Source organism: Eubalaena glacialis, chromosome 4 (genome assembly GCF_028564815.1).
Source record: "Eubalaena glacialis isolate mEubGla1 chromosome 4, mEubGla1.1.hap2.+ XY, whole genome shotgun sequence".
In the NCBI taxonomy this organism is placed as follows: domain Eukaryota; kingdom Metazoa; phylum Chordata; class Mammalia; order Artiodactyla; family Balaenidae; genus Eubalaena; species Eubalaena glacialis.
Window position 1 is genome coordinate 112,933,404 of NC_083719.1, and position 23,320 is coordinate 112,956,723.

General features: G+C 38.8%; 2 protein-coding genes across 3 annotated transcripts in view; both read left to right on the forward strand.

Moving 5' to 3' along the window:
• Nucleotides 1-304: 304 nt before the first annotated feature.
• CAMLG (calcium modulating ligand) lies at nt 305-9,802 on the forward strand. Its single transcript, XM_061188190.1, has 4 exons — nt 305-771; nt 2,353-2,813; nt 5,871-5,936; nt 9,187-9,802. Exons 1-4 carry the CDS (start codon nt 465-467, stop codon nt 9,376-9,378), a joined length of 1,026 nt encoding a protein of 341 aa, XP_061044173.1. The 5' UTR covers nt 305-464; the 3' UTR covers nt 9,379-9,802.
• Nucleotides 9,803-14,165: 4,363 nt separating this feature from the next.
• DDX46 (DEAD-box helicase 46) overlaps nt 14,166-23,320 on the forward strand; it is a 54,341-nt gene continuing 45,186 nt past the window's right edge. For both annotated transcript variants that reach the window (XR_009700831.1, XM_061189615.1), the window contains exons 1-4: nt 14,166-14,348; nt 16,587-16,775; nt 18,061-18,204; nt 21,116-21,212. Coding sequence is in view for 1 of the 2 variants with exons in the window: in XM_061189615.1 (XP_061045598.1) it covers nt 14,332-14,348; nt 16,587-16,775; nt 18,061-18,204; nt 21,116-21,212 (447 nt within the window). In the remaining variant the exon portion in view is untranslated. The remainder of the gene's footprint in view (nt 14,349-16,586; nt 16,776-18,060; nt 18,205-21,115; nt 21,213-23,320) is intronic.

The following is a 23,320-nucleotide window of genomic DNA, read 5'->3' on the forward strand; positions in this document are numbered from 1 at the left end:
TCACTGGGAAAGTCTTGAACAAAGACATGAGGAAAGCCTGGAACGAACCAGGTGTGTATTTGGTAGTAGCACTGCTGAAGATGAGGAATCAGCACCAATAACAAATCCCAACCGCAAGGGTCCCTAAAGCGTCGCTCTCGGAGATACGCATTCCCGAAGCCTATAAGCGAGGCCGAAGAAGATCACTGGAAACCAGTGCCTGCCGCTGCAATCTCCATTTTGCTTCCTGGCACCAGGTGGGAGGAGTTTATTCCTATGTCCCATACGTTTTCCGTGCGTCAGGCTAGGTGTCGGTTTTCTTCACTTCCGAGGGATCGCCACCGGGTCCCGCTGGCGCGGGGAGAGGAGCAACGAGGGCCAGCCCAGGCGGGAGGAACTGAAGCTTCCAGCGATGCCCTCACTCAAGATGGCGGCGCAAGGCTCGCCCTTGGCCCCGTCAGGCGGCGCGCGTGCTTAGGCTGCATATGCGGCCAAGCTCTAGGGAAGGGGGCGGGTTCATAGAGGTAGAGGGAGTCTCGCCCTGCGGCCCGGCCAGGACTCTTCGTCGCCGCGGCTCCCGCTGCTGTTACCGTCACCACTCTCGGATTGTGGAGGGGAGGATGGAGCCGGTCACCATCGCTACCGACAGCGGGGACCGGCCGGGGGCCCCGGCGGGCTCAGGCCTGTCGGCTTCCCAGCGTCGGGCCGAGCTGCGGCGGAGAAAGCTGCTCATGAACTCGGAACAGCGCATCAACCGAATCATGGGCTTTCACAGGCCGGGGAGCGGCGCCGGTGAGAACCTCCGTTTCCCCACAGTCTCCTGTCTATCCCTTTTGAGTCTTCGGGATCATTCTTCCTTTCCCTCCTCCACCCTGCTGACCTTTTTGACCAAACCCTGCTCTCTGACCTCCCCTCTGGCCCCATCCCTTTGATGATATCCTCAGTTCTCACTTCTTAACCCCACGACGTTTCTAGTCTCTCCTCAGTTTTCCGGGGGCTCCGCCCTTAGGTTGTCCCCACCTCCGCCGCCGGCTGCGAAACTCTCGCTCCTGAGACCCTGTGCCGTGGTGCCCTCTGCCCAGTTACCCTGAGACGGCCCCCTTCCTCCTTCCCCACTCCCTCGCCTCTCTTGAAGGGCGCACATTTTATCCCCAGACTGCTCTGTCTATTGTGCCCGTCGGGAAGATTGCCTGCCTTTATTTCCTTTCCAAATGCTTTCCCTTCCAGTGCCTTCCCTGGCTTGTACCTTCTTTTGCCTTTTGCTGTAACTCTGTCGGCCTGCATGAGCTTGTCTTTACTGAACTGCCCCCTGGTTCTTCCTACGTGAATCAGAGACTCTTACGGTCAAATCCTAGTGTCTGTGTTCGGTGCTCTCCACACTGTCATCTACAGGCCTTCTTAAACAGGTGAAAAAAATTGGAGGGACCATTTTTTAGAAACCCAACAAGTGGGACGTGCCCATCTGAGGCCTTATCTCCTAGTGTGCTGAGATTGATGTGAGTGATGTCAGGAACTGCATTTAACACTGAAGAGAGTTCCTCATTTCTCCCCCAGTGACATGTACAATGAGTTTCTTAAAAATTTTTTTCATGTGAATATTTACTGAACACTCAGTATGAGCTAGTGTTCTCTAAATTACCATTGAGCGTTGCCTTTAATATTTGGCCTTTAGTCACTGATTGCACGTTCCTTAGATCCTTGTGACTTCTGCTCTGTGGGGCTTTAGATATATAGCTCTGAACTTTTAGACAGTTAACAGGTTTGCGACTGAAAACTGCCAAGAGAGGTAAGAGCCCTATTGCAAACTCTAGAACAATCATTAGAAGACACATTTTCCCCTTTAATGATTAGTAGTAGAATATTTATTCTTTCCCAAAACGTCTACTTTGTTATTTTGCTTTGAAATTTTTATTTTATCTGTCATTAAAGGTTTTTTTTCCCTTTGTTTTGTTTTAAACCAGAACAGCATCCTAAAACTGCTTAAATACCTGCTAATGGCTGCCAGATTACAGTAGAAGGATTACGTAAACCGTAGCTGTAGTATATGCCACACCCTATGCTGACAGGACTCTGGATTCAGAAATGTAATATTAAAAATACAGATTTTAAAAAATCTCCATCCCTAACTGTCTTTCCCAATTTGTCTAACAGCGTTATCTTCTACCCCCAAAGTTTGGGGTATATCCTCTGAAGGAATACTCTTTTTGACATTTTGAGTGTGTAGAGGAAGGAACTAGTTTGTCTTATGAAGAATCAGTATTAATTAAATTCAGAGGCTGTGAAGTTCTAGCTCTAGTGGCATATTTTTAAATACTAATAAGAAAGGTGTTTGCCAGTATGTAATACTTAAGGCTTCTAAATTTCTTTTCTCAGAAGAAGAAAGTCAAACAAAATCAAAGCAGCAGGACAGTGATAAACTGAACTCCCTCACCATTCCTTCAGTTTCAAAGCGAGTAGTGCTGGGTGATTCGGTCAGTACAGGAACAACTGACCAGCAGAGTGGTGTGGCCGAGGTAAAGGGGACTCAGCTGGGAGACAAATTGGACTCTTTCATTAAACCTCCTGAGTGCAGTATTGATGTAAGCCTTGAGCTCCGGCAGCGCAACAGAGGAGACCTGACAGCAGACACTGTCCAGAGGGGTTCTCGCCATGGCCTAGAACAGTACCTCTCCAGATTTGAAGAAGCAATGAAGCTAAGGAAACAGTTGATTAGTGAAAAACCCAACCAAGAGGATGGAAATACAACTGAAGAATTTGACTCTTTTCGAATATTTAGATTGGTGGGATGTGCTCTTCTTGCCTTTGGAGTCAGAGCTTTTGTTTGCAAATATTTGGTAAGAAACAGTGGAAAATGCAAATTGATTATAATAATGAGTGCTTTTGTAAGATTCATTGCCAACAGTAACTTAATATTTACCAGATTCGTGTGGATGTTTGGAGATGTGTTATAAACTGCTATTCGCCTTAGGTATAGAATGAGGTGTTCTGGTTAAATACAGAGCCTGATAATAATTGCTAAAATCTTTCTACATGCTAAGTAACATTCTAAGTGCTTTACATATATTAATTCATTTAACCTCATCCTTATGAACCAGGTATCATTTTTTTTAACATCTTTATTGGAGTATAATTGCTTTATAATGGTGTGTTAGTTTCTGCTGTATAGCAAAGTGAATCAGCTATACATATACATATATCCCCATATCTCCTCCCTCTTGCGTCTCCCTCCCACCCTCCCTATCCCACCCCTCTAGGTGGTCACAGAGCACCGAGCTGATCTCCCTGTGCTATGTCCCTGTGCTATGCGGCTGCTTCCCACTAGCTATCTGTTTTACATTTGGTAGTATATATAAGTCCATGCCACTCTCTCACTTCGTCCCAGCTTACCCTTCCCCCTCCCCGTGTCCTCAAGTCCATTCTCTATGTCTGCGTCTATATTCCTGTCCTGCCCCTAGTGAACCAGATATCATTTGAATCTGTTTTATAGATGAGGGAATGAAGACTCAGAGAGGTGAAATCATTTGTCCAGGGTCACACTACTAAGTGACAGCTGGGATTAAACCCAGGCACTTTGATTCCAAAACCAAAGGGTAAATTACCTACATATACTATATATTAATTACCACTTTTCAAATTTGAAATATTAAAATGCAGTTCCTGTGGTCCTGAATGTGGTGTAATTTTTTTATCGTTCAGAAGGCATTCTGCATTTTATAGTGTATTATTATCATAGTAGCAGTCCATTTTTGTTGTACCTTCATATGCCATGGCTGTTCAGTGAAAGTTGGGATTTATTGGTCCTTTTGTTTCATAGTATGTGGAGGAAAGAAGAAAAGCATAACAGTGTCTTGCTCTTTGAGGTATTTCCATTCAGTAGACATTTTAAGAATACCTACCAAGTACCAGCCACATAAGTAAATTTTCAGATAATTAAGGTTTATGTTATTAAGAAAAAAAGGTTTTTTCAGTATTTTTTAAATTTATTTATTTATTTTTGGCTGCATTGGGTCTTCGTTGCTGCACGTGGGCCTTCTCTAGTTAGGGCGATCGGGGGCTACTCTTCGTTGCGGTGCTCGGGCTTCTCATTGTGGTGGCTTCTCTTGCTGCGGAACACAGGCTCCAGGCACGCGGACTTCACTAGTTGTGGCACGCAGGCTCAGTAGTTGTGGCTTGCAGGCTCTAGAGCACAGGCTCAGTAGTTGTGGCGCATAGGCTTAGTTGCTCCGCGGCATGTGGGATCTTCCTGGACCAGGGCTCGAACCCGTGTCCCCTGCATTGGCGGGCGGATTCTTAACCACTGTGCCCCCAGGGAAGCCCAGAAAAAAAGTTTTTAAAAGCCTATTTTTTTAATGGAAATTCCCATCTTTTTAAAAAATAATTAATTAATTAATTAATTTTTGCCTGCATTGGGTCTTTGTTGCTGCACGTAGCCTTTCTCTAGTTGCGGCAAGTGGGGGCTATTCTTCTTTGTGGTGTGCATGCTTCTCGTTGCAGTGGCTTCTCTTGTTACGGAGCATGGGCTCTAGGCACGCGGGCTTCAATAGTTGTGGCATGTGGGCTCAGTAGTTGTGGCTCACGGGCTCAGTAGTTGTGGCACACAGGCTTAGTTGCTCCACAGCATGTGAGATCTTCCCGGACCAAGGCTCGAACCCGTGTCCCCTGCGTTGGCAGGCGGATTCTTAACCACTGCGCCACCAAGGAAGTCCCTAAAAGTCTATTTTTATGCCAGTTTTTTCTTAAAGAGAATCTGTTGAACAGATTCGATTTTTTTTTTTCCTGATGATAAATTAGCATCATAGCTTTCAGCGTTTAGTGAGATGTATAGCTACTTTTTTTGTCTTATCTAAAGGGCTCTGTACTTCCATGCTTTTAAAATTATGTCCTATTTTTGTGCCTCATTTTGTGTGAGGTTTTTTGGCTTTCTGGGCTTTTTTTTTGTGCTGTCAGATTTTCAGCTATTAATCACTGCTCTCACTATTCTTCCATCTAGTAATATTTGCTCCTTCACTCCCTATTTTAACTTTAGAAATAAATGTAAATTAGGTATTATTTTGATCTTTTCTGTTTTTTTGTGTGAGAAGTGAGATAACCAAGCCATTTTATCTATAATAAAAACACCTCGGGCTTCCCTGGTGGCGCAGTGGTTGAGAATCTGCCTGCCAATGCAGGGGACACGGGTTTGAGCCCTGGTCTGGGAAGATCCCACATGCCACGGGGCAACAGAGCCCGTGAGCCACAACTACTGAGCCTGCGCGTCTGGAGCCTGTGCTCCGCAACAAGAGAGGCCGCGACAGTGAGAGGCCCGCGCACCGCGATGAAGAGTGGCCCCCGCTCGCGGCAACTAGAGAAAGCCCTCGCACAGAAACGAAGACCCAACACAGCCAAAAATAAATAAATAAAAATAAATAAATTTATAAAAAAGAAAAAAAAACACCTCGTCATTTGAGGGCCAGAGATGAATTCATTTCTTGCCCCGAAGTGTGAGTGAGGTATGTATGGCATCTCTTTTGAGTACTGAGCGTTTTAGGTATGCTTTCAAATTGTCAGTTTATTACCTCTAGTTGAGAGAGATGTTACTGCATGATGATTATACATCAATCACTGCTGAGAAGTTACCTTTTAAATTATTTAAAAGATAAGTTTTTAAGAGAGAGGGAATTTTGGGGGATGTTGAAAGAATGTGACTTGACTTGAGAAACATGTTTTATGTTAAGGAAATCAAATCTCTATTTTTGTCACTCGTTTGCAGAAACAAGAATCCTTTCAGCCACTAAAATTAAATATTTTATTACAGTTTTTTTGCTTGGAATTTTATAACTGCTGTTAGTTTGATTTATTGTGATTTGAACGATTATGTTGGAAATATGTAACTTTATCTTCTGTCTTCACAGTCCATATTTGCTCCATTTCTTACTTTACAACTCGCATACATGGGACTATACAAATATTTTCCTAAGGTAAATTAAAATTTTTTCTGAATTATGGTGATATATTTAGATTAACAACTAGATGATTTTAAGAACTTAAGAAAAATTATTTATACTTATGGTCTGAATCAGTGCTATTCAAAGAGTGATTGGCTCACAAGTGCAGATCTTCAAACTATTTGTTTCTGTTTGTAATAAGTTCAGTTCAGAAAGTAAGTAATTAGAAACTTGTATAGCAATATGACATTGCCATAACATTTTTATCATATTTTACAAAAATGTTGGTCCCCCATGGAATAGGGGAAAAGCCTCATGACAGAGTCTGAATAGTACTTGTCTAAGAAAGTGTTCAACTTAATTATTTAGTAAATTTAGTAATATATTTTGTTTTTAACAAAGGAAGTTATTTTTAAAATGGGTTCAGTTATCTTACTGTGCTCCTTACTGAACACTTAAATGACAGTGCACTTTATCTTTAATGCCAAGGGTCTGATATTTGTAAGAAATATTTGGCCATACTTACAGAACAGAATCATGGGGAGTATCAGTGTTTATCTGGTCAGCTTGACTCCAATTATACTATACAGTTTTATGGAACTTGCCTTGCCAGTAGAGAAGATAACCTTACTTGTGTAATTGAGTTTTTGTGTGAGATTTTTGCTGAAAAATGGCTACTTGACTGTTTGCTTAGTCATTTGTAATGCACTGATAGACCTCATGTGTGTGTTTAATGGGTTTGAAACATTTTTTTGAGGGGTCAAATAGTCAAATCCACAAAGTAAAAGAGTAAAGAAAGATATGTAATTTTATTTATTTACTTATTTATTATTTTATTTTATTTTTTTAATAAATTTATCTATTTATTTTAGTTCTGGCTGCGTTGGGTCTTTACTGTGCGCGGGCTTTCTTTAGTTGCGGCGGGTGGGGGCTACTCTTCGTTGCGGTTCGTGGGCCTCTCATTGCGGTGGCTTCTCTTGTTGTGGAGCACCGGCTCTAGGCGTGCGGGCTTCAGTAGTTGTGGCATGCAGGCTCAGTGGCTGTGGCTCATGGGCTCTAGAGCGCAGGCTCAGTAGTTGTGGCGCATGGGCTTAGTTGCCTCGCGGCATGTGGGATCTTCCTGGACCAGGGCTCGAACCCGTGTCTCCTGCACTGGCAGGCGGATTCTTAACCACTGTGCCACCAGGGAAGCCCTGTAATTTTATTTTTTAATTAAAACTTTTTTTATGATTAGATGTATATTCATTGATCCCCTCCAAAAATGTAATTTTAATTAAAGCATTTGTTTAGAAATTTACCCTTGAAACATTGATTTTAGTTTTGCAATAGCTAAAGTTTGGAAACAACCTAAATGTCTACTAATAAGTGACTAGTTAAAAAAAATTATGGCCTATCCATTCAGAATGATAAAGGTCTCCATGTACTGATAATGTTAAGCTCACCAAGAAATATTAAGATATAAAAATACAGAATAGCATCTATAGTATACTCCTTTTTTTTGTAAAAAGGAGGAAAATCCTATGTATTTGATTTTGCTTGTATATGTGTAAAGAAACTCCGGAAGAATATTACATGAAATTTTTAACAGTGGTTATTTGTGATAGAGTGTGTATCGGTTACTAGGTAAATGGGGAGAGAAAAGGAAGGGAGATTACTGTATAATTTTCTTTCAACAAAACATTTTGTTGTTAATAGGTTTCAACAGAAAAGTTGAAAGAATTGTGCAGTGAACACCCGTTTATGCTTACCACCTAGATTCTGTAGTGAACATTTCATTATATTTATCATATATTCACCCAATTTTCTATCCATTTTCAATACATCTTTTTTTAATACATCTTTTTTTTCTTGATGCATTTCAAAGTATGTTGTAGATGAAGACATCAGTATATTTTACCCCTACACATTTCAGTTTATATATCAACTATAATTCAGTGTTTCTTTATGGTTCTTTTTAGTTATTTTGAGGTAAAATTTTCATACAGTGAAATGCTCAAGTCTTTATTATACCATTTAATGAGTTTTGACAACCTGTGAAACCCAAATCCTTTAAGATTTAGAACATTACTGTCAGGAAGTTCCATCATGTCCTTTTCCAGGCAGTCCCAACCCCTGCACCATGAAGGTCTGATTTTCTTTTTCCCACTGTAGATTAGTTTTGGTTGTTTTAGTACTTATTTTAAATGGGATCGTTCCTATATGTACTTCTTTGTGCAAGGCTTCTTTCATTCTGCATCATATTTTTGATATTCATTCATATTGTTGAGTGCATAAGTAGTTCATTCTCTTTCTCTCTCTTTTTTTTTTTTTTTGCTGAGTAATACTCCATTGAGTGAGTATATCCATTAATTTGTCTAATTACCTATTGCTGGACATCTTGGTTGTTTCCAATTTTTGGTTAATATGTTTAAAGCAACAAAGAACTTTCCTGAGTGGGTTTTTTTTGTGGACATAGGCTTTGATTTCTCTTGGGTAACTATAGCTTTTTATATTTAAAATGTTTTGAACCATGTGATTGGATTTGGTGGTACCAAATCAATAAATTAAATGAAAATTCAGCCTTGAATCTCTTAAAGAATGAGACTAGAAAATTATATTAGGAAATAAATGTTCAGTGATATTCTGCTGCATATGTAAACAAATGTGAATTCCTTTGGATGGCAATTAGGGCTGCCTCTACAGAATGTTCCTTTGATTCTGTTATAAATTATTCACTGTCCTCCGGTACACCTATCACTCTTTTGACTTTCGTTGTCATGAGACTTAACCTTACAATAAGATTTATCCTCTCACTTTTGCTCATCTTAATCTTGCTCATTCTTAAAGGCCTGTTTTTAATTCCACTTCTTCTGAAATCCTTCCCTGTGCTTTACTTATACGTAAAACCCTGGAGTAATTTCTGTCTCCTTTGAGCCACTATAGCACACGTCATCCATGTCGTTCATTTAGCAATTATTTATGTCCTGTCTGGTAATGCTTTTCCTGTTTTTGTCTTGAGCTTTTGTATGTATCTTAAATTATTATTTATATCTTGCCTCCAAGATAAGACTTTTTAAAAAACTTTTGATAGCAAGAATGGTGTCTTTTCCCTATTGCCTAGCAGTTTGATGCTTTACATATTATATGCTCAGTAAATGTTTCTTCATATATTATTGATTGATATTTTGAAACTTCATTAACCGTTTTGAAATCAGTTAGGCAAAAATAGCAGCACTGATGTTTTTATAGAGCTTAAGTAGTCTTCTGAAAGCTGTAAGATTTATTGAAGTCTTTCTCTATGCAGGGTGAAAAGAAGATAAAGACAACAGTACTAACAGCTGCGCTTCTATTATCCGGAATTCCTGCTGAAGTAATAAATCGATCAATGGATACTTATAGCAAAATGGGCGAAGTTTTCACAGATCTCTGTGTCTACTTTTTCACTTTTATCTTTTGTCATGAACTGCTTGATTATTGGGGCTCTGAAGTACCATGAAGCCTGCAGAACTCAGAAAGAGAAGCTTACAAAAAAAAATTTCTCTTCTATATTGCAGTGACTCTAAAGGAAGCATATTGGTTTACACCTTTATGAAATTCTTCTACTTTTTGAGGTTGTAAAACCACTTGATTAGGAATGGAATGGCAGGTTCCCTGACTGGAAAGGGTTGAGTTTGTATTAATACTGATGTGAAGATTAGAGTACCAATGTCAGTAATCGATTTTTCTTGTTTAATTAGAATTCCTAGTCTACACCTTTCCCTAACTTCTCAGATTTGTAATTCCTCTTTGAGAGCTGAGCTAGTGCTTTTAGGAGAGCAGATGAATGTTGTCTCAGCCAGTCCCAAGGACTGCATCTTGTATTTGTATTGTTCTGTCCTGAGAAATGGAGCCATCTTAAAAATAAAATGAAAGAAATTGAATTGTCTAGTGTTAAGTTTGCACATTTTAACTTATAAGGGCTGAATAAGGTAGCCAATTTTATCTTTTCTCGTTGAGTCAGTATCTTAATTTTTATTCCAGCATGAATATTTAATGGAGGAAATGATTAAGATTCATACATGTGAAATTAAAAGGTATTTATGAAATCTTTATTAATTTTAATTTATGAAAAATTTTATTACCAAACTCAGAATTGGAAATTTTTACTTTTGAGTTTTAGATTTTCAGAAGTGTGTTTTTTAAGCAATAAGCATAGAATAATTAGATATAAAAATGGAATTTGAAGAATTGACTGAAGTATTCAACCCAATAGCATAAATACCCTTTTAACTAACGTGGTAACACTGTCATATTTGGAAGGTTTGACTTAAAAGAGTATAGAGCATAAGTGTTTTATCACTTGGTATTACATTTCCCTAGTTTTTTTGTATCGTCTGTTTGATTAATTCTTGTGATATAGACTTTTTTTTTTATTACTCACAAAGTTTTTTTATTTTGAACCACAGTGATGGAGAATAAGTATAACAATTTAAGTCTATTCGTTTGACTTAGGGTAAGATTACAAGCACACATTTTTCCTAATTCCATACAAATCTAATATCCAGAGGATTGGATTGTATTCTTGAATTTGTCACACTCTCCCCAATCCCTGGGAAGACACTAGGGATTTTCAATTGCACATTTTATTTCTTCCATTTTGTTACTTTACACATGCAAAGTTTTAGTAATTGTAGGTCATTATCAAATTTATTTCAAAGAGAAGACATGAGTATTTGCTTAAGCATGTTGAATAATATCAAATGGAAATGCAGGTTTATTAGTGTTTGGAATAATTAAGAAGAATTTTTTTTACTTAGAAATTTCAGGGATTTGAAATGTTTATGAGTTAAAACTAGATTGCCAAAGATGGTTGTTGAGGACTTCCCTGGTGGTCCAGTGGTTAAGACTCTGCGCTTCCACTGCAGGGGGCGCGGGTTCCGTCCCTGGTCGGGGAAGTTCCTCATGCCGCGAGGTGCAGCCAAAAACAACAACAACAACAACAACAAAGGATGGTTGTTGAGAGGTGACATCTTTGACCAGTAGATTTTTAGTCTTATTAGCTGTATAAACGGATGTGTGTACACACAGTTGGTGTTAAAAACAGCAAGAGGGTTATGAGATTCAGAACTAGGTTAGTTAGAATCAAAATCTGCTTTGGAAGCCAGGGCAGTTTGCTAAATAAGTGATGTATTGGAGACATAGTAGACTATAATTAACTTCTTTCACCTCTGCTAATAGATAAAAGTAGTTTCTTCACGGACATAGAAATGCTGTGAACTTACCGTAAATATGCTGTGGGCACAAAAAGCCAGTTAGAATTGTCACGTGAATATGTTCTCTTAAAAGGGAGTTAGAGGTACTTCCCTGGTGGTCCAGTGGTTAAGACTCTGCACTCTCAGTGTGGGGGGCCGGGGTTCGATCCCTGGTCAGGGAACTAGATCCTGCATGCATGCTGCAACTGAAGATCCTGCATGCTGCAACTAAAGACCTAGGGCAGCGACTAAATAAATGAATATTAAAAAAGAAAATAAAACTATTAAAAAAAAAAAAGGGAGTTAGAAATGAAGTATCTTGGAAAGAGCTCTGGCCTGGGTATCAGATGCCTGGGTTCTGGTTCCAGTTTAGATTCCAAGAAGATTAGTGATCTGGGATTAAATTTGTTTCCCATGTCTCAGTATTCTCCCTTAAAATCAAGAAATTTGAGTAAGTGATTTAAAAAATCTGTTCCAGCTATATCAATTTTTGCATGGCCTCATCCCGTTCCTTGGCTTCAAATACCATATACAGAAAGTCCCTGAGTTGGGGTGGTTTGACTTACAATTTTTTGACTTTATGGTGGTGTCAAAGTGACACATTCGTGGGCTTCCCTGGTGGCTCAGTGGTTAAGAATCCGCCTGCCAATGCAGGGGACATGGGTTCAAGCCCTGGTCCGGGAAGATCCCACATGCCGCGGAGCAACTAAGCCCATGCGCCACAACTACTGAGTCTGTGCTCTAGAACTCGTGAGCCACAACTACTGAAGCCCACATTCCACAACTACTGAGCCCTCGTGCCATAACTACTGAAGCCCATTCACCTAGAGCCCGTGCTCTGCAACAAGAGAAGCCATCGCAATGAGAAGCCCGCGCACCACAACGAAGAGTAGCCCCCGCTTGCCGCAACTAGAGAAAGCCCGCACACAGCAATCAAAGACCCAACGCAGCCAAAAATAAATAAATAAAATAAAAATTAAAAAAAAAAAAGTGACACATTTGTTAGAAACCGTGCTTTGAATTTTGAATTTTGATCTCTTCCTGGGCTAGCCATCTGCAGTATGATACTCTCTAGTGATGCTGGGCAGTGGCAGAGAGCTGCAGCTCCCAGTCCATGATGATCCACTTAAAACCGTTCTGTTTTTCACTTTCAGTATAGTATTCAATAAATTACATGAGATATTCAACACTTTATTATAAAGTAGGCTTTGTGTTAGATGATTCTGCCCAACTGCAGGCTAATGTGTGTGTTCTGACACATTTAAGGTAGGCTAGGCTAAGTTATGATGGGTAGGTTAGGTATATTAAAATGCATTTTCCCCTTGCAGTATTTTAAACTTACGATGGGTTTTATCAGGATGTAATCCCATCCTAAGTTGAGGAAGATCTGTATTATACATTCTATAAAGTGCTTATGACCCTTATCTCTCCAATCTCTATTTCTCCTTTGAACTCCAGACTCATATATTTCCTTTCAGCCATTATCTCCTTCTGGATATCTAGTAGGCAGAAACAGTGATTTTCTCTCCTTTTCCCACCAAATCTGCTGCACCCAGGCCTTTTTCATCTCCACAAATTCACCACAATCCAGAGTAGCTCTGTTCAAAACCTGGCAGTCATCTTTATTCCTCCCTTACCCTTGCAGTTCACATCCATTTTATCAATTAGTGTTTGGAAAGCTGCCTGTGGAATACATCCAGAATCTGACCACTTGTCAGTGTCTCCACACTCCTTACCTTCAGCCTACATACAAGCAATTTACAATGGCTCTCATACCTGACCCTCATTGGTGTCCATTCTGTCATATATTGGCTCAGGCCTTCCTTACCCTTGGCATGGTCTGCCCTGCAGCCACAGGTGGGCAATAAATCACAGAGGAAGAGCAGAAGCCAGTCTTAGAGTCTTAAACTCGTTGGTTTCATTTTTTAAAAATTCAAATTTATCGAGGTAAGATTTACATACAATAAAACACACCAATTTAAAGCATACAGTTCAGGGAACTCACTGGCCGTCCAGTGGTTAGGACTCCACGCTTCCACTGCAGGGGCCCCGGGTTGGGGAGCTAAGATCCCGCAGGCTGTGGGGCACGGCCAAAAAAAATAACAATAAAATAAAAATAAAGCGTACAGTTCAATGAATCTTGACAAACATCCATGCAATGACTGCCACAGTCAAAATATGGAACTTTTCTATCATCCTTATGTGTAAGAACATAAAATAGTACAGAGGCACGTAAAGTAAGTGAGAGCCTGTCCCCAACTCCTTTACAGCTTTCTGCTAAAACAACTCAACATTGCAGCGTAAGTTGCACTAGGCGAGTCGTTCTTCGCCTTGACCGGACTGTACTTCACAATCACCTGGGAAGCTTTAAAATTCCCAATGCACTGGAAGCACTCCAGACCAATCAAATCAGAATATCAGAATGGAACACACGCATCCGTATATGTATTTTTAAGCTCCCAAGCGCAGGCAATGTTGAGAACCATAATCTTGTGTAACGCATTTTTAGCTCTTCGTCCTCTTCACCAAGTTAACTCCTACTCAGTCTTCAAATCATACCTCAAAGGTCACTTCCTTAGGGAACTCTTTTTCTGAACCCCTTTACTATGGTAGGATCTCTTTTCTGTTATATTACATCTGCTTATGTTTTTGTTAATGCCTATATCTGCCACGAGATTGAAAGCTCGTTGGAAGGTAGAACATGCCTGACACGTAACAATATGTTTAAATGAATGCATGTAGAAATGATGAGAGTGAATGGAGATGTTTGTAGCATCGCTTACATGTCAGTACACTTCCTGGGACAGCTCGGGGTTGCTTACGGCATTTCAGTGCCCGCTGTAGGAAAGACTCTCCCAGGGCTTGCTCGGCTGAGGCACCACCCTCTACCTCACCAAAGCTAGGGGGCTTCCGCGGCTGTGCAGGGAAAACCCGGCCGAGGCAACCTCTTTAGGCGCAGCCGGCACTGTGCGGCCTCCAGCCGAGAGGGGGCGCTGTGGAGCGATAGCCGCTTCCGGCCCGCTTTTTCCTTCATCATGCCGCTGGCGCCAGCACGTCCTGTTTTCGTTGGCCGCGTTCGGATGGTGCCAGCCGCTGTGGCTGCTGCGGCTTGTTAGTGCTGCTCCTCGCCCGGCGTGCTGAGTGCTGTGCGGCCTCCTACTTTGTCCGGTTCTCCTGCGCGTGGTCCCGAAGGGCGCCGCTTTCCCGCGGCCTGCGGCATGGGCCGGGAGTCACGGTGAGGCGGCGCGCTGGGCGGGCGAGCGGGCGAGTCCCTTCCTCAGGCGGGAGTCAAGGTGGCCGCGGGGCCGGGCCTGGCCCGGTGCGGCCCCACGTGCGTCCAGCGCTGCCCGCGGCTACTAGAGGGGCTGGGGGACCTCGGCTGAGGCAGTGGGTGTGCTTGGGTCGGCGGCGGGCACAGGGTTCCCTTGCACGGCCATCGGCCGGTTCGAGCCCTTGGAGCGGGAACACACCTCCGGGACTTCAACTACATCCCGCCATTTCCGCGGAGCTTACCCGGATAGCCTCAGTCAATAGCGATCCCAGTTAAATTTCTCACCACTTCGCGTTTGCAACATTTCTTTGGCCCCTGTCGCTCTCTACTTTAGTTTTTTGTGCGCGTGTGGTATTTTCTTAATTGAAAGGAGCGTGTGGCCAAACATTTTTACATCGCCTACAATACTACGTGACTAGGTTTGTTTTGGGCTACAATAAATGCTTGTTGCATGGGCATTTATTTCGCACATAGATTTAAAATTTCTTTGTTATGTGTTTTTTATCCTTTTTAAACTGAGAACTGGGAGGTCTTACTAGAACTCTGATATCTCTTCAACATTTCAGATTGTTACCTGGTTTGGGACCTTGAGATTTTTATCTTAAATGTGTGTGTTTGCTTAATGTTTAGCTGTGACTGAAAAATCATTTATATCTAGGATATAAATAATAAGTAAGTAAGGTAATAGTAGTTTACTGAGGTATAATTAATATTCAGGGAAATGGACAACGCTTAAGGGTAGAGCTTGGTGAAATTTAGCTCATATATGAGCCGTGTAACCATCACCTGGATAAAGAGTATTTCCATAACTACAGAAAATTCGTGTAAAGGTGTTTTAAATCTCCGTGAAAGCATTGTTGTTCATCTGGCCACCCAGACCAGAAACCTGGAAGTGATATTTATTTGACTGGTGCTTCTCTTTTGCTGCCTACATGCAGTTAGATACTGCACCCTGTCACCATTCCTGCTCTCCCTGACTTAATTCAGGCCCTAATCATTTATTACTCAGACTGCTACACCTGCCCCAAGTTATCTTCCTCTGATCTTGCTCTCCCAGTTGATTCCACACTGCAGCCAGAGTGACACTTCTGAAATTAACATAAGATTATGTCATTTCCTTGCTTTCATGTCTGTTGGTTCTTACTGCTTCCAAGATGAAGTGAGACTCTTCAGCACAGCCTTCAGGGCCCTTCCCAAGAAGGTCCTTTCCATCTCTTCGGCCTTCTCCCCCACTTCTCTGCCTTGCCTGGCTTGTGTACTAGATTTGCTGTTGCACTTGACATTTAATTAGTCATTAAAATATCCAGATTTTGACACTTCTCAACAACTCTACACGTGACATTCTGATCCAAGCCAACACTGTGTCTTACTTGGATGATTGCTGTAGCATTCTACCTGTTTTTCCTGCTTCTGTCCTTGCCTTTCTTTGGTTTGTTCTCCCCTCAGCAGCCAGAGTAATGCTTTAAAAATAGTAGGGAGGTTATGTCATTCCTCTGCTTAAAATCTTCCAGTAGCTTCTCATCTTTTCTCAAAGTAAAAGAGAAAGTCCTTATAATGGCATATAAGGCTCTCCACATTTGGCTACCACGCTGTACCTCTGACCCCATCTCATGACACTTTCTCTCACTCATTCAACTCCAAGCACATCTGGTTCCTTGCTGTTCCTTAAACACACCAATCAAGGTTCCTCTTCAGGGTCTTTGCACTTACTGTGCCTTTTGCCTGGAAAGTTTCTCCCTCACATATCTCCATGGTTCCTTCCTTTACTTCCTTCAAACCTCTGAAATGGCACTTTATTAGTGAGGCCTTCTCTAATCACCTGGTGTAAAGGAGCAAACTTCCTACCTCCCACTGTCTCTCTTTTTCCTTTACTTTCATCTGTTTTTCTCCGTAGCACCAAATACATATTGTATACTTACTTCTTTACTTGCCTGTCCTCTCTTCCTTTACCAGAATGCAAGCTGCTTGAGGCCCAAAGGCAGGAACTTGCTCTCTTTGGCTTACTGTCCTTCCTTCTTTTCCAGGACAGTGTGCTGTATCAGAAGAGTTCATTCTTTCCGCCTAATTTTAAAAAAGTTTACGTGTAAGAAGTCCTTTCAATGTTTAATTTATCTGCTGAGATTTTTTTTAGAAAATAATAAAATAAATAAAATGTAATAGAAGCTGTGTTTGCTAAGCTTAATCTTTAACTTAATAATCTAGCCACTATCGGAAGCGATCAGCATCACGGGGACGCTCTGGAAGTCGATCTAGAAGTCGCTCACCCTCAGACAAGAGAAGTAAACGTGGAGATGACAGAAGGTCTAGAAGCAGGGATAGAGATAGAAGGAGAGAGAGATCTCGTAGCAGGGATAAAAGAAGATCTCGGTCAAGAGACAGGAAGCGTCTGAGGTAAGACATTAATCTCCACAGGACTCTTGTTAAATTGGACCTTCTCAGCTAAATCAGGCTTCTTCAAAAATTTTGGACTAGAATTTAGTGGCCCTTTTGCAGGCCCTCTGCTTTAACCCCAGCTTGTTTGATTAGGTACAGAAGTGATTTGCCTAGAACAAAAACTTTCAAACAGTATTTTTTTTTCCCCTTTCCACTGTCATTTTCAAACAGTGAAGTAAAAGCTAAGGTAATATGCCATCAGGGGGGTTCTAGTCTAATCCTGTCCCAAGAAAGCTGACCCCTGTGTTCAGAGCAACCGCTAGAGCCGACAGGAGAAGGAAGCAGGGCAGAGCCATCTCCATACTCTGTTTGAAACTATTTTAAAGAACTTTTTTAGATTTAACCAAAGAACATCCTAATTTTTTTAAACTTGATTAAATATTCCATGGTACCACCCAAGCAGCCATAACTTTTCTGGAGGTAGAAAACAGTCTCTAAATAAAAATAATCTTCCCCACACCAAAAAAAGATTTCTAATTAAAATGGGAAAGAAGACAAGGTTATACAGGTGCTGTGAACTGATCACAGAAAGAACTTTGACTTTATCTTTTTCAGACCTTGGAAGGAGAGATTGCGAAAGTGTCACCTGGTACTTAGGGAACATACTCACCCGTAACAATGTGGATAACGCTAACTTATTCAATTTTGTATTATGAGGTACCAGGAACAGTTTCATACAATTCAGTCAGTACTTGTTAAGTGAAATTGGTCATTTAAGATTTGGTCTTTGACTTTTTGGTGTGAAAGAATCACAAGATTTTAGAGCAAGAAGGATTTTGAGATTATTTGAAGTCTCCATATTTTACAGATGAGGAAACTGAGACCCAGAGGGTTGATCTGCCCTATGTATGTCACTAATTAGTAGTACCAGGGTAGAAATTCTTGTCTCTTAATTTTCATATCTGTGATCTTTCCACAGCCCCATTCTGCCCATCCTTATACTTAGGTTTCGGCTGTCTTTGAAATTTAGATTTTCTGCTATAGGTCATAAATTTCAAACAGCTCTTGTTACATATTTCCTCTGTTTTTCAACAAACATCACTTTGAAATTGGTATCATTTATTTCATTGACCACTTGTAAGGAATGGCTTTACTTGTTCCCTGTTTAGCTGATTTGATAGTTAATTGAAATCTGTCTTTAATAATGGTAATAATTAAGAAGCTTCTTTCAACATGAGGCAGAACCATGGTCTGAAGTAGACGTTCCACTTGGTCATAGAATAAATGAAGTGTCCCCTTTCAGGCGTTCCAGAAGTAGAGAGAGAGATCGAAGTCGAGAGCGAAGAAGATCTCGAAGTCGAGACAGGAGACGTTCGAGGAGTAGAAGCCGGGGCCGGAGATCGCGATCCTCCAGTCCCGGCAATAAAAGCAAGAAAGCTGAGAATAGGTAGGTTGGGAACTGACTCTCTTCCCTACAGTTTTTTAAAAAAATATTTATAAATACTGAATTTGGCTGCTGCCATGAGCTGTTAGCTGAATTATTTCAATAGGTTATAAAGCTTGTAATGCTTTTAGAAAATGCTAGATTCTATTAGTTTTAACACTCATAATGCATTGTTCTTTTATTTAATGTCTGCTATTAATGGTCAGAAATGCATTTTATATACATCTTTGTGGGAACTATGTATTTTCCTTTGAAATTATTTTCTTGGCATTTCCGATGTTGATTGACAAATAACTTTTTTACTCATGGTGTGTATTGCTGAATTGCTATTCATAATGGGTGAACTTTGCTTTTGTAAGTTAAATGTACCTGTTTCCTTAAGATGTTAGTACCATTCAATTTTGAGATATTATTTATGTCTATTAGACATAATACGTTTACTCTTTTCGTTTCTCTTGTTAGTGGTTTGTTCTTTGCCTATTATTGTTTCTAAAGTGGTGTCATGGGATGTATGGATTTGTTCTGTTTTCTCCATATTAGTTAATGAGGATTTTTGCCATGTCATTTATTTTACTTTATAAATTTTACTTTTATTTTGTCAAGGTCAGTGTAATAATGCCCATTGGGATTATTTTAAATTTTAAAATATAAATTCAGAGAAATGAGTGAAATATAAACATGCAGCTTATTAAATAATTATAAAGCAAGATCCATGTAACCACCACCAAAGTCAAGAAATAGAACATTTTCTGTACCCCCGGAAGCCCTCCATGTCCCTTCTCTAACCCAGCTCCCTCCTTCCCTATATAAAATCACTCCTGACTTTTGTGCTAGTAATTTGTGTCCTAATTGTTTCCTTATAGTTTTACCACCTGTGTGTATAACTGGAAAAAGAATAGTCTAGATTTATATGTTTTTTAACTAACTTTACATGAATGAGTCTTGTCTTCTTTTGTGTTTTTGCTCAACGTTGAGAGTTATCTGTGTTGCTCATAACAGTAGTTTATTTTTATTGCTGAATACTATTCTGTGGTATAAATATACCACTATTTATTTATCCATTCTACTGCGATGGATGTTTGGGTTGTTTTAACTTTGGGGCTATTATGAACATTTTTGTATATATATCATAGTATACATGTGTATGAGTTTCCCTTGGGTATATATCTAGGAGTGAAGTTACATGGTCATAGAATAAACATAGCTTCATTTTAACTAAGTAATCCGAAATGCTTTCCAAGGAGTTTATACTAATTATACTTCCAGCAGTATATGAGAATTGTATCCCTCCATACCCTTGCCAGTATTAGGTATTGTCAGTCCTTTTAATTTTTGTTTATTTGTTAGACATGTAATAGCAATATCATTGTGGTTTTAATTTGCATTTCCTTGATTACTAATGAAGTTGAACACTTTTTCATGTGTTTCTTGGTCATTCAGATTTCCTCTTTTCTAAAGTACATGTTTAAATGTTTTGCTCATTTTCCTATTGGGTTGTTTCTGTCGTTAAAAACTGATTTATAGGGGGTTTTTGTTTTTAAATATTCTGGATAGTTGTTTTTTGTCATTTATGTGAGGGGCAGATATATTACTCTGGTTTGTCTTTTTACTCTGTAATGATACTTTTGAGGAACAAAGACTTAAGAAAGAAGAAACATGCATAAAATGAAGAAAATTAATAAGATGATTGAGGAAAACCTGACAAGGCAGTGTGAAAAAGGAAGATTATAGGCTATACTCAGTGTAAACATAAAGGATTAGCATGCTGCTTTTAACAATATATAAAAAAGATAATACAATCATAAACTAGTTGGATTTATTCCAGGAATGGAAGGTTGGTTTAACATTGGAAAATCAATCAGTATGATTCTCTACATTAATAAGATTCAAGGAGAAAAGTCTTGGTTATCTAAGTAGATTCAGGAAAAGCATCTTATTAACTTCAACATATATTGATGTTTAAAAGGTTTTAGCAGACATGAATAGAAAAGTATTTGATAAACTGGTTATAAAATTAGGAATGCAAAGGGCATAAACACTTTTGAAGAACAAGTTATGAGGGCTTGCACTACCAGGTATCAGGACTTGTCATAAAGTTATAGAAATTAAGAGTGTTGCTTTATTGTAAGGATAGACAAGTAGATCACTGGAACCATATAAAGAACTCAGAATCAGATCCACACATATAAGGTCATTTGCTAAATGACAGTGGTGACATTGTAAATAGTAGGAAAAAGTTTTTCCAATAACTGGTGTTAGGGACATTTGCTGTCCTTTGATAAAATAGGACCGGCTACCTCATTCTGTGCACAAAAAGCATTTCCAAACGGATTAAAAACCAAATTAGATGGCAAAGCTATAAACTTTTTAGGAGTTTGTACTAGAGAATATCTTCTTTACCTCTTGAGTATCTTCATCAAAGTTGGAAAAATTTCTAAGATGCTTTAAAAAGCACCAATCATAAAGGAGGGGAAAAGGTCAACTAATTTGATTACATTACAGTTAAGGGATTTTATTCATTATTAGATGCCCTAAGTAGGGTCAAAATGCAAGCCTATTGGGATTTTAAATATTATTACATATATCAGTTGTCTTGTAGACTATTAATGTCTTCGTGTATTTCTCCATTTGTTAAATTTTAACTTGTTATTTAAATTTTGTAATTATTTTTATATGCTGGGTCCAGTTTTCCTTTGGTCAATTTCCAGATATCTAATAATATTTGCAGTTAGTGTCATGGGATTAATTCTTCATTTTATTTCCAGAGTGTTTATTAATGGTATATAAAAATTCAGTTGACTCTTGGAAGTTTATTTCTTACATAAATAGTAAAATACAAGTCTAAGTATTCTAAAATTAATGTTTCCAAAAACAAATAGATGATGTCCCTCTCTTTCTCTCTCTTTTTTGGTAGGTCTAGGTCCAAAGAGAAAACAGATAGTGGGGAAAGTTCTAAAGAGAAGAAAAAAGACAAAGATGACAAAGAGGATGAAAAAGAAAAGGATGCCGGTGTATGTTTACTAACATAAGTAATCGTATAATATCAAATTTGTTTCTATAGTGACAAATTCTTGTTTTTTAATGCTGTGTGTTTTATTTTTAAGTAAATGATAATAGATTTGTAAAATAAACAGGTAAAATAATAGTTGTCCCATGAGAAAATTTTTCAGAAAAAAGTTGCATATCTATACAAATTATCTAATTTTATGTGCAAAATGTGATCATACTAATGCACTATTCTGTGCCTTGCTTTTTGTCACTTTTAAATTATGAATTATTTTATCAATATATAAGGTCTTAAGAGTAATAATAAATAGCAGTATACGAACTATCTAACTTAAGAAGTAGAATGCCTTTCTGTTTTCATTTGTTAAATATTGGATATCTTTCTGTAGCTGCATACAGAGGTAGAGCTTGTTGTTTGTAATGCTTGCATAGTGTTTTGTTGAAAAAGGGTAGATGGATATTTAGGCTGTCTCCAGTCTGTAGTTATAAACAATGGTATATTAATCCTTGTACACATGTGTTTTGTGAATATAGTATAGGGTAAATTGGTATCAGTAAAATAAATGACTTTGTCAATGGGTATATATATAGCTTTCCCTCAGTATCCTGGGGGGATTGGTTATAGGACCCCTGCAGATACCAAAATCTTCACATGTTCAAGTCCCTTATGTAAAATGATATAGTATAACTTACGCATATCCTCCCCGCATACATTGTCATCTCTAGATTACTTATGATACCTAATATGACGTAAATGCTGTGTGAATAGTTGTAAACATAATGTAAATGCTGTGTGAACAGTTGCCAGCATGGGGCAAATTCAAGTTTTGATTTTTGGAACTTTCTGGAATTTTTTTTCCTGAATACTTTTGATCCACAGTTTGTTGAATTCTGAGGATGTGAACTCACAGACACAGAGGGCTGGCCGTATACATTTAACATTTTGATGAATAGTATCAAATTGCTCTCCAAAAAAGTTGTATAAGTTTTGCGATTTTAGACATATGAAAATGTCTGTTTCTTCACATTCTTGCTAACATGGGTATTTCAAAATTTAATTTTTGCCAGTGTAATTGGTTTCTTGTTATTTTGAGTTGCATATCTTTAAGTATGAGTAATTATTTTTAAATGCTGTGAACATAATGTAAACTAACAAATAAGGTATTTTAAGTTTATTTACTATTTGCACTTTTCTTTGAATGCCTAGTCATATCTTTTGCCCATTTTAGAATATATTATAGCTTCACTTTTTTTTCTTTTTTTTTTTGAGTTCTATTTGTTTAGTGGTTTTTTTTTTAAGGGACCTGCTTTCTGAGCAGTGTATCTGAGAAAAGATATAACACAAGAAGTCTGGGAGTCTGGTTTCTGATCTAGTTTCTACTAGTCTTGAATGAGTGGGTGATCTTGAGAAAAACACATAAGCTTTCTGGGGCTCATCTTCAGAGAGGATGGAATTATTATAAAGGATATAAATTCAGGAGCAAAGCTTTTTGTTTGTTTAAGAAATAAACTTATTTTAAAAATACAAACATAATATAACCGTATTATAAAATACTTGGAAAGTCAGAAATAATTCTCTGTAATCCCAGGTGCCCAAAATGCCATCATCATTATAATTTATTAATATTTTCTTTGACTTTTATACATGTGTATTTCCATACCTACCTGTAAGGTAGCGTGTCTAAAATTTTGATTTCTATAATGCTTAATCTTTAAGTCCCTGATTATGACTGTGCAAATGATTTGCTCTCTCCTTTTAAGAGCATTATTAATAATCTTGATACAGGCTTTAGAATGGCTGTTCCTAGGAAACCTAGACCTAAAGGCTAAAAGATCAAAACTTCTTAATCATGTTGATAAATAGCTTTCATTTACTCAGTAATTTGTAATAGAAAATTGCTTTTCATGGAGGCAATCTTGGAGGAGTTTGGAGGATTTAAAGTTGAGAATAATAACTAGAGAACTTTGCTTGCTATTTAGTTTCCACTTAGAGGGAGAAATTGAATTCATGTGTGCATATTGCTTGTAACTAAAATGAGATTAATTTATGGTGTTTGAAGTCTGTCTGCTTTCTTAGTTGAAGATGCTTTTTATTGTGATTTCATTTTGCTAG

Coding starts and splice junctions, on each gene's coding strand:
- CAMLG (XM_061188190.1), top strand. CDS start 465: ATGCGGCCAAGCTCTAGGGAAGGGGGCGGGTTCATAGAGGTAGAGGGA. Junction 772..2,352: donor CAGGCCGGGGAGCGGCGCCG/GTGAGAACCTCC, acceptor TTCTTTTCTCAG/AAGAAGAAAGTCAAACAAAA. Junction 2,814..5,870: donor CTTTTGTTTGCAAATATTTG/GTAAGAAACAGT, acceptor CTGTCTTCACAG/TCCATATTTGCTCCATTTCT.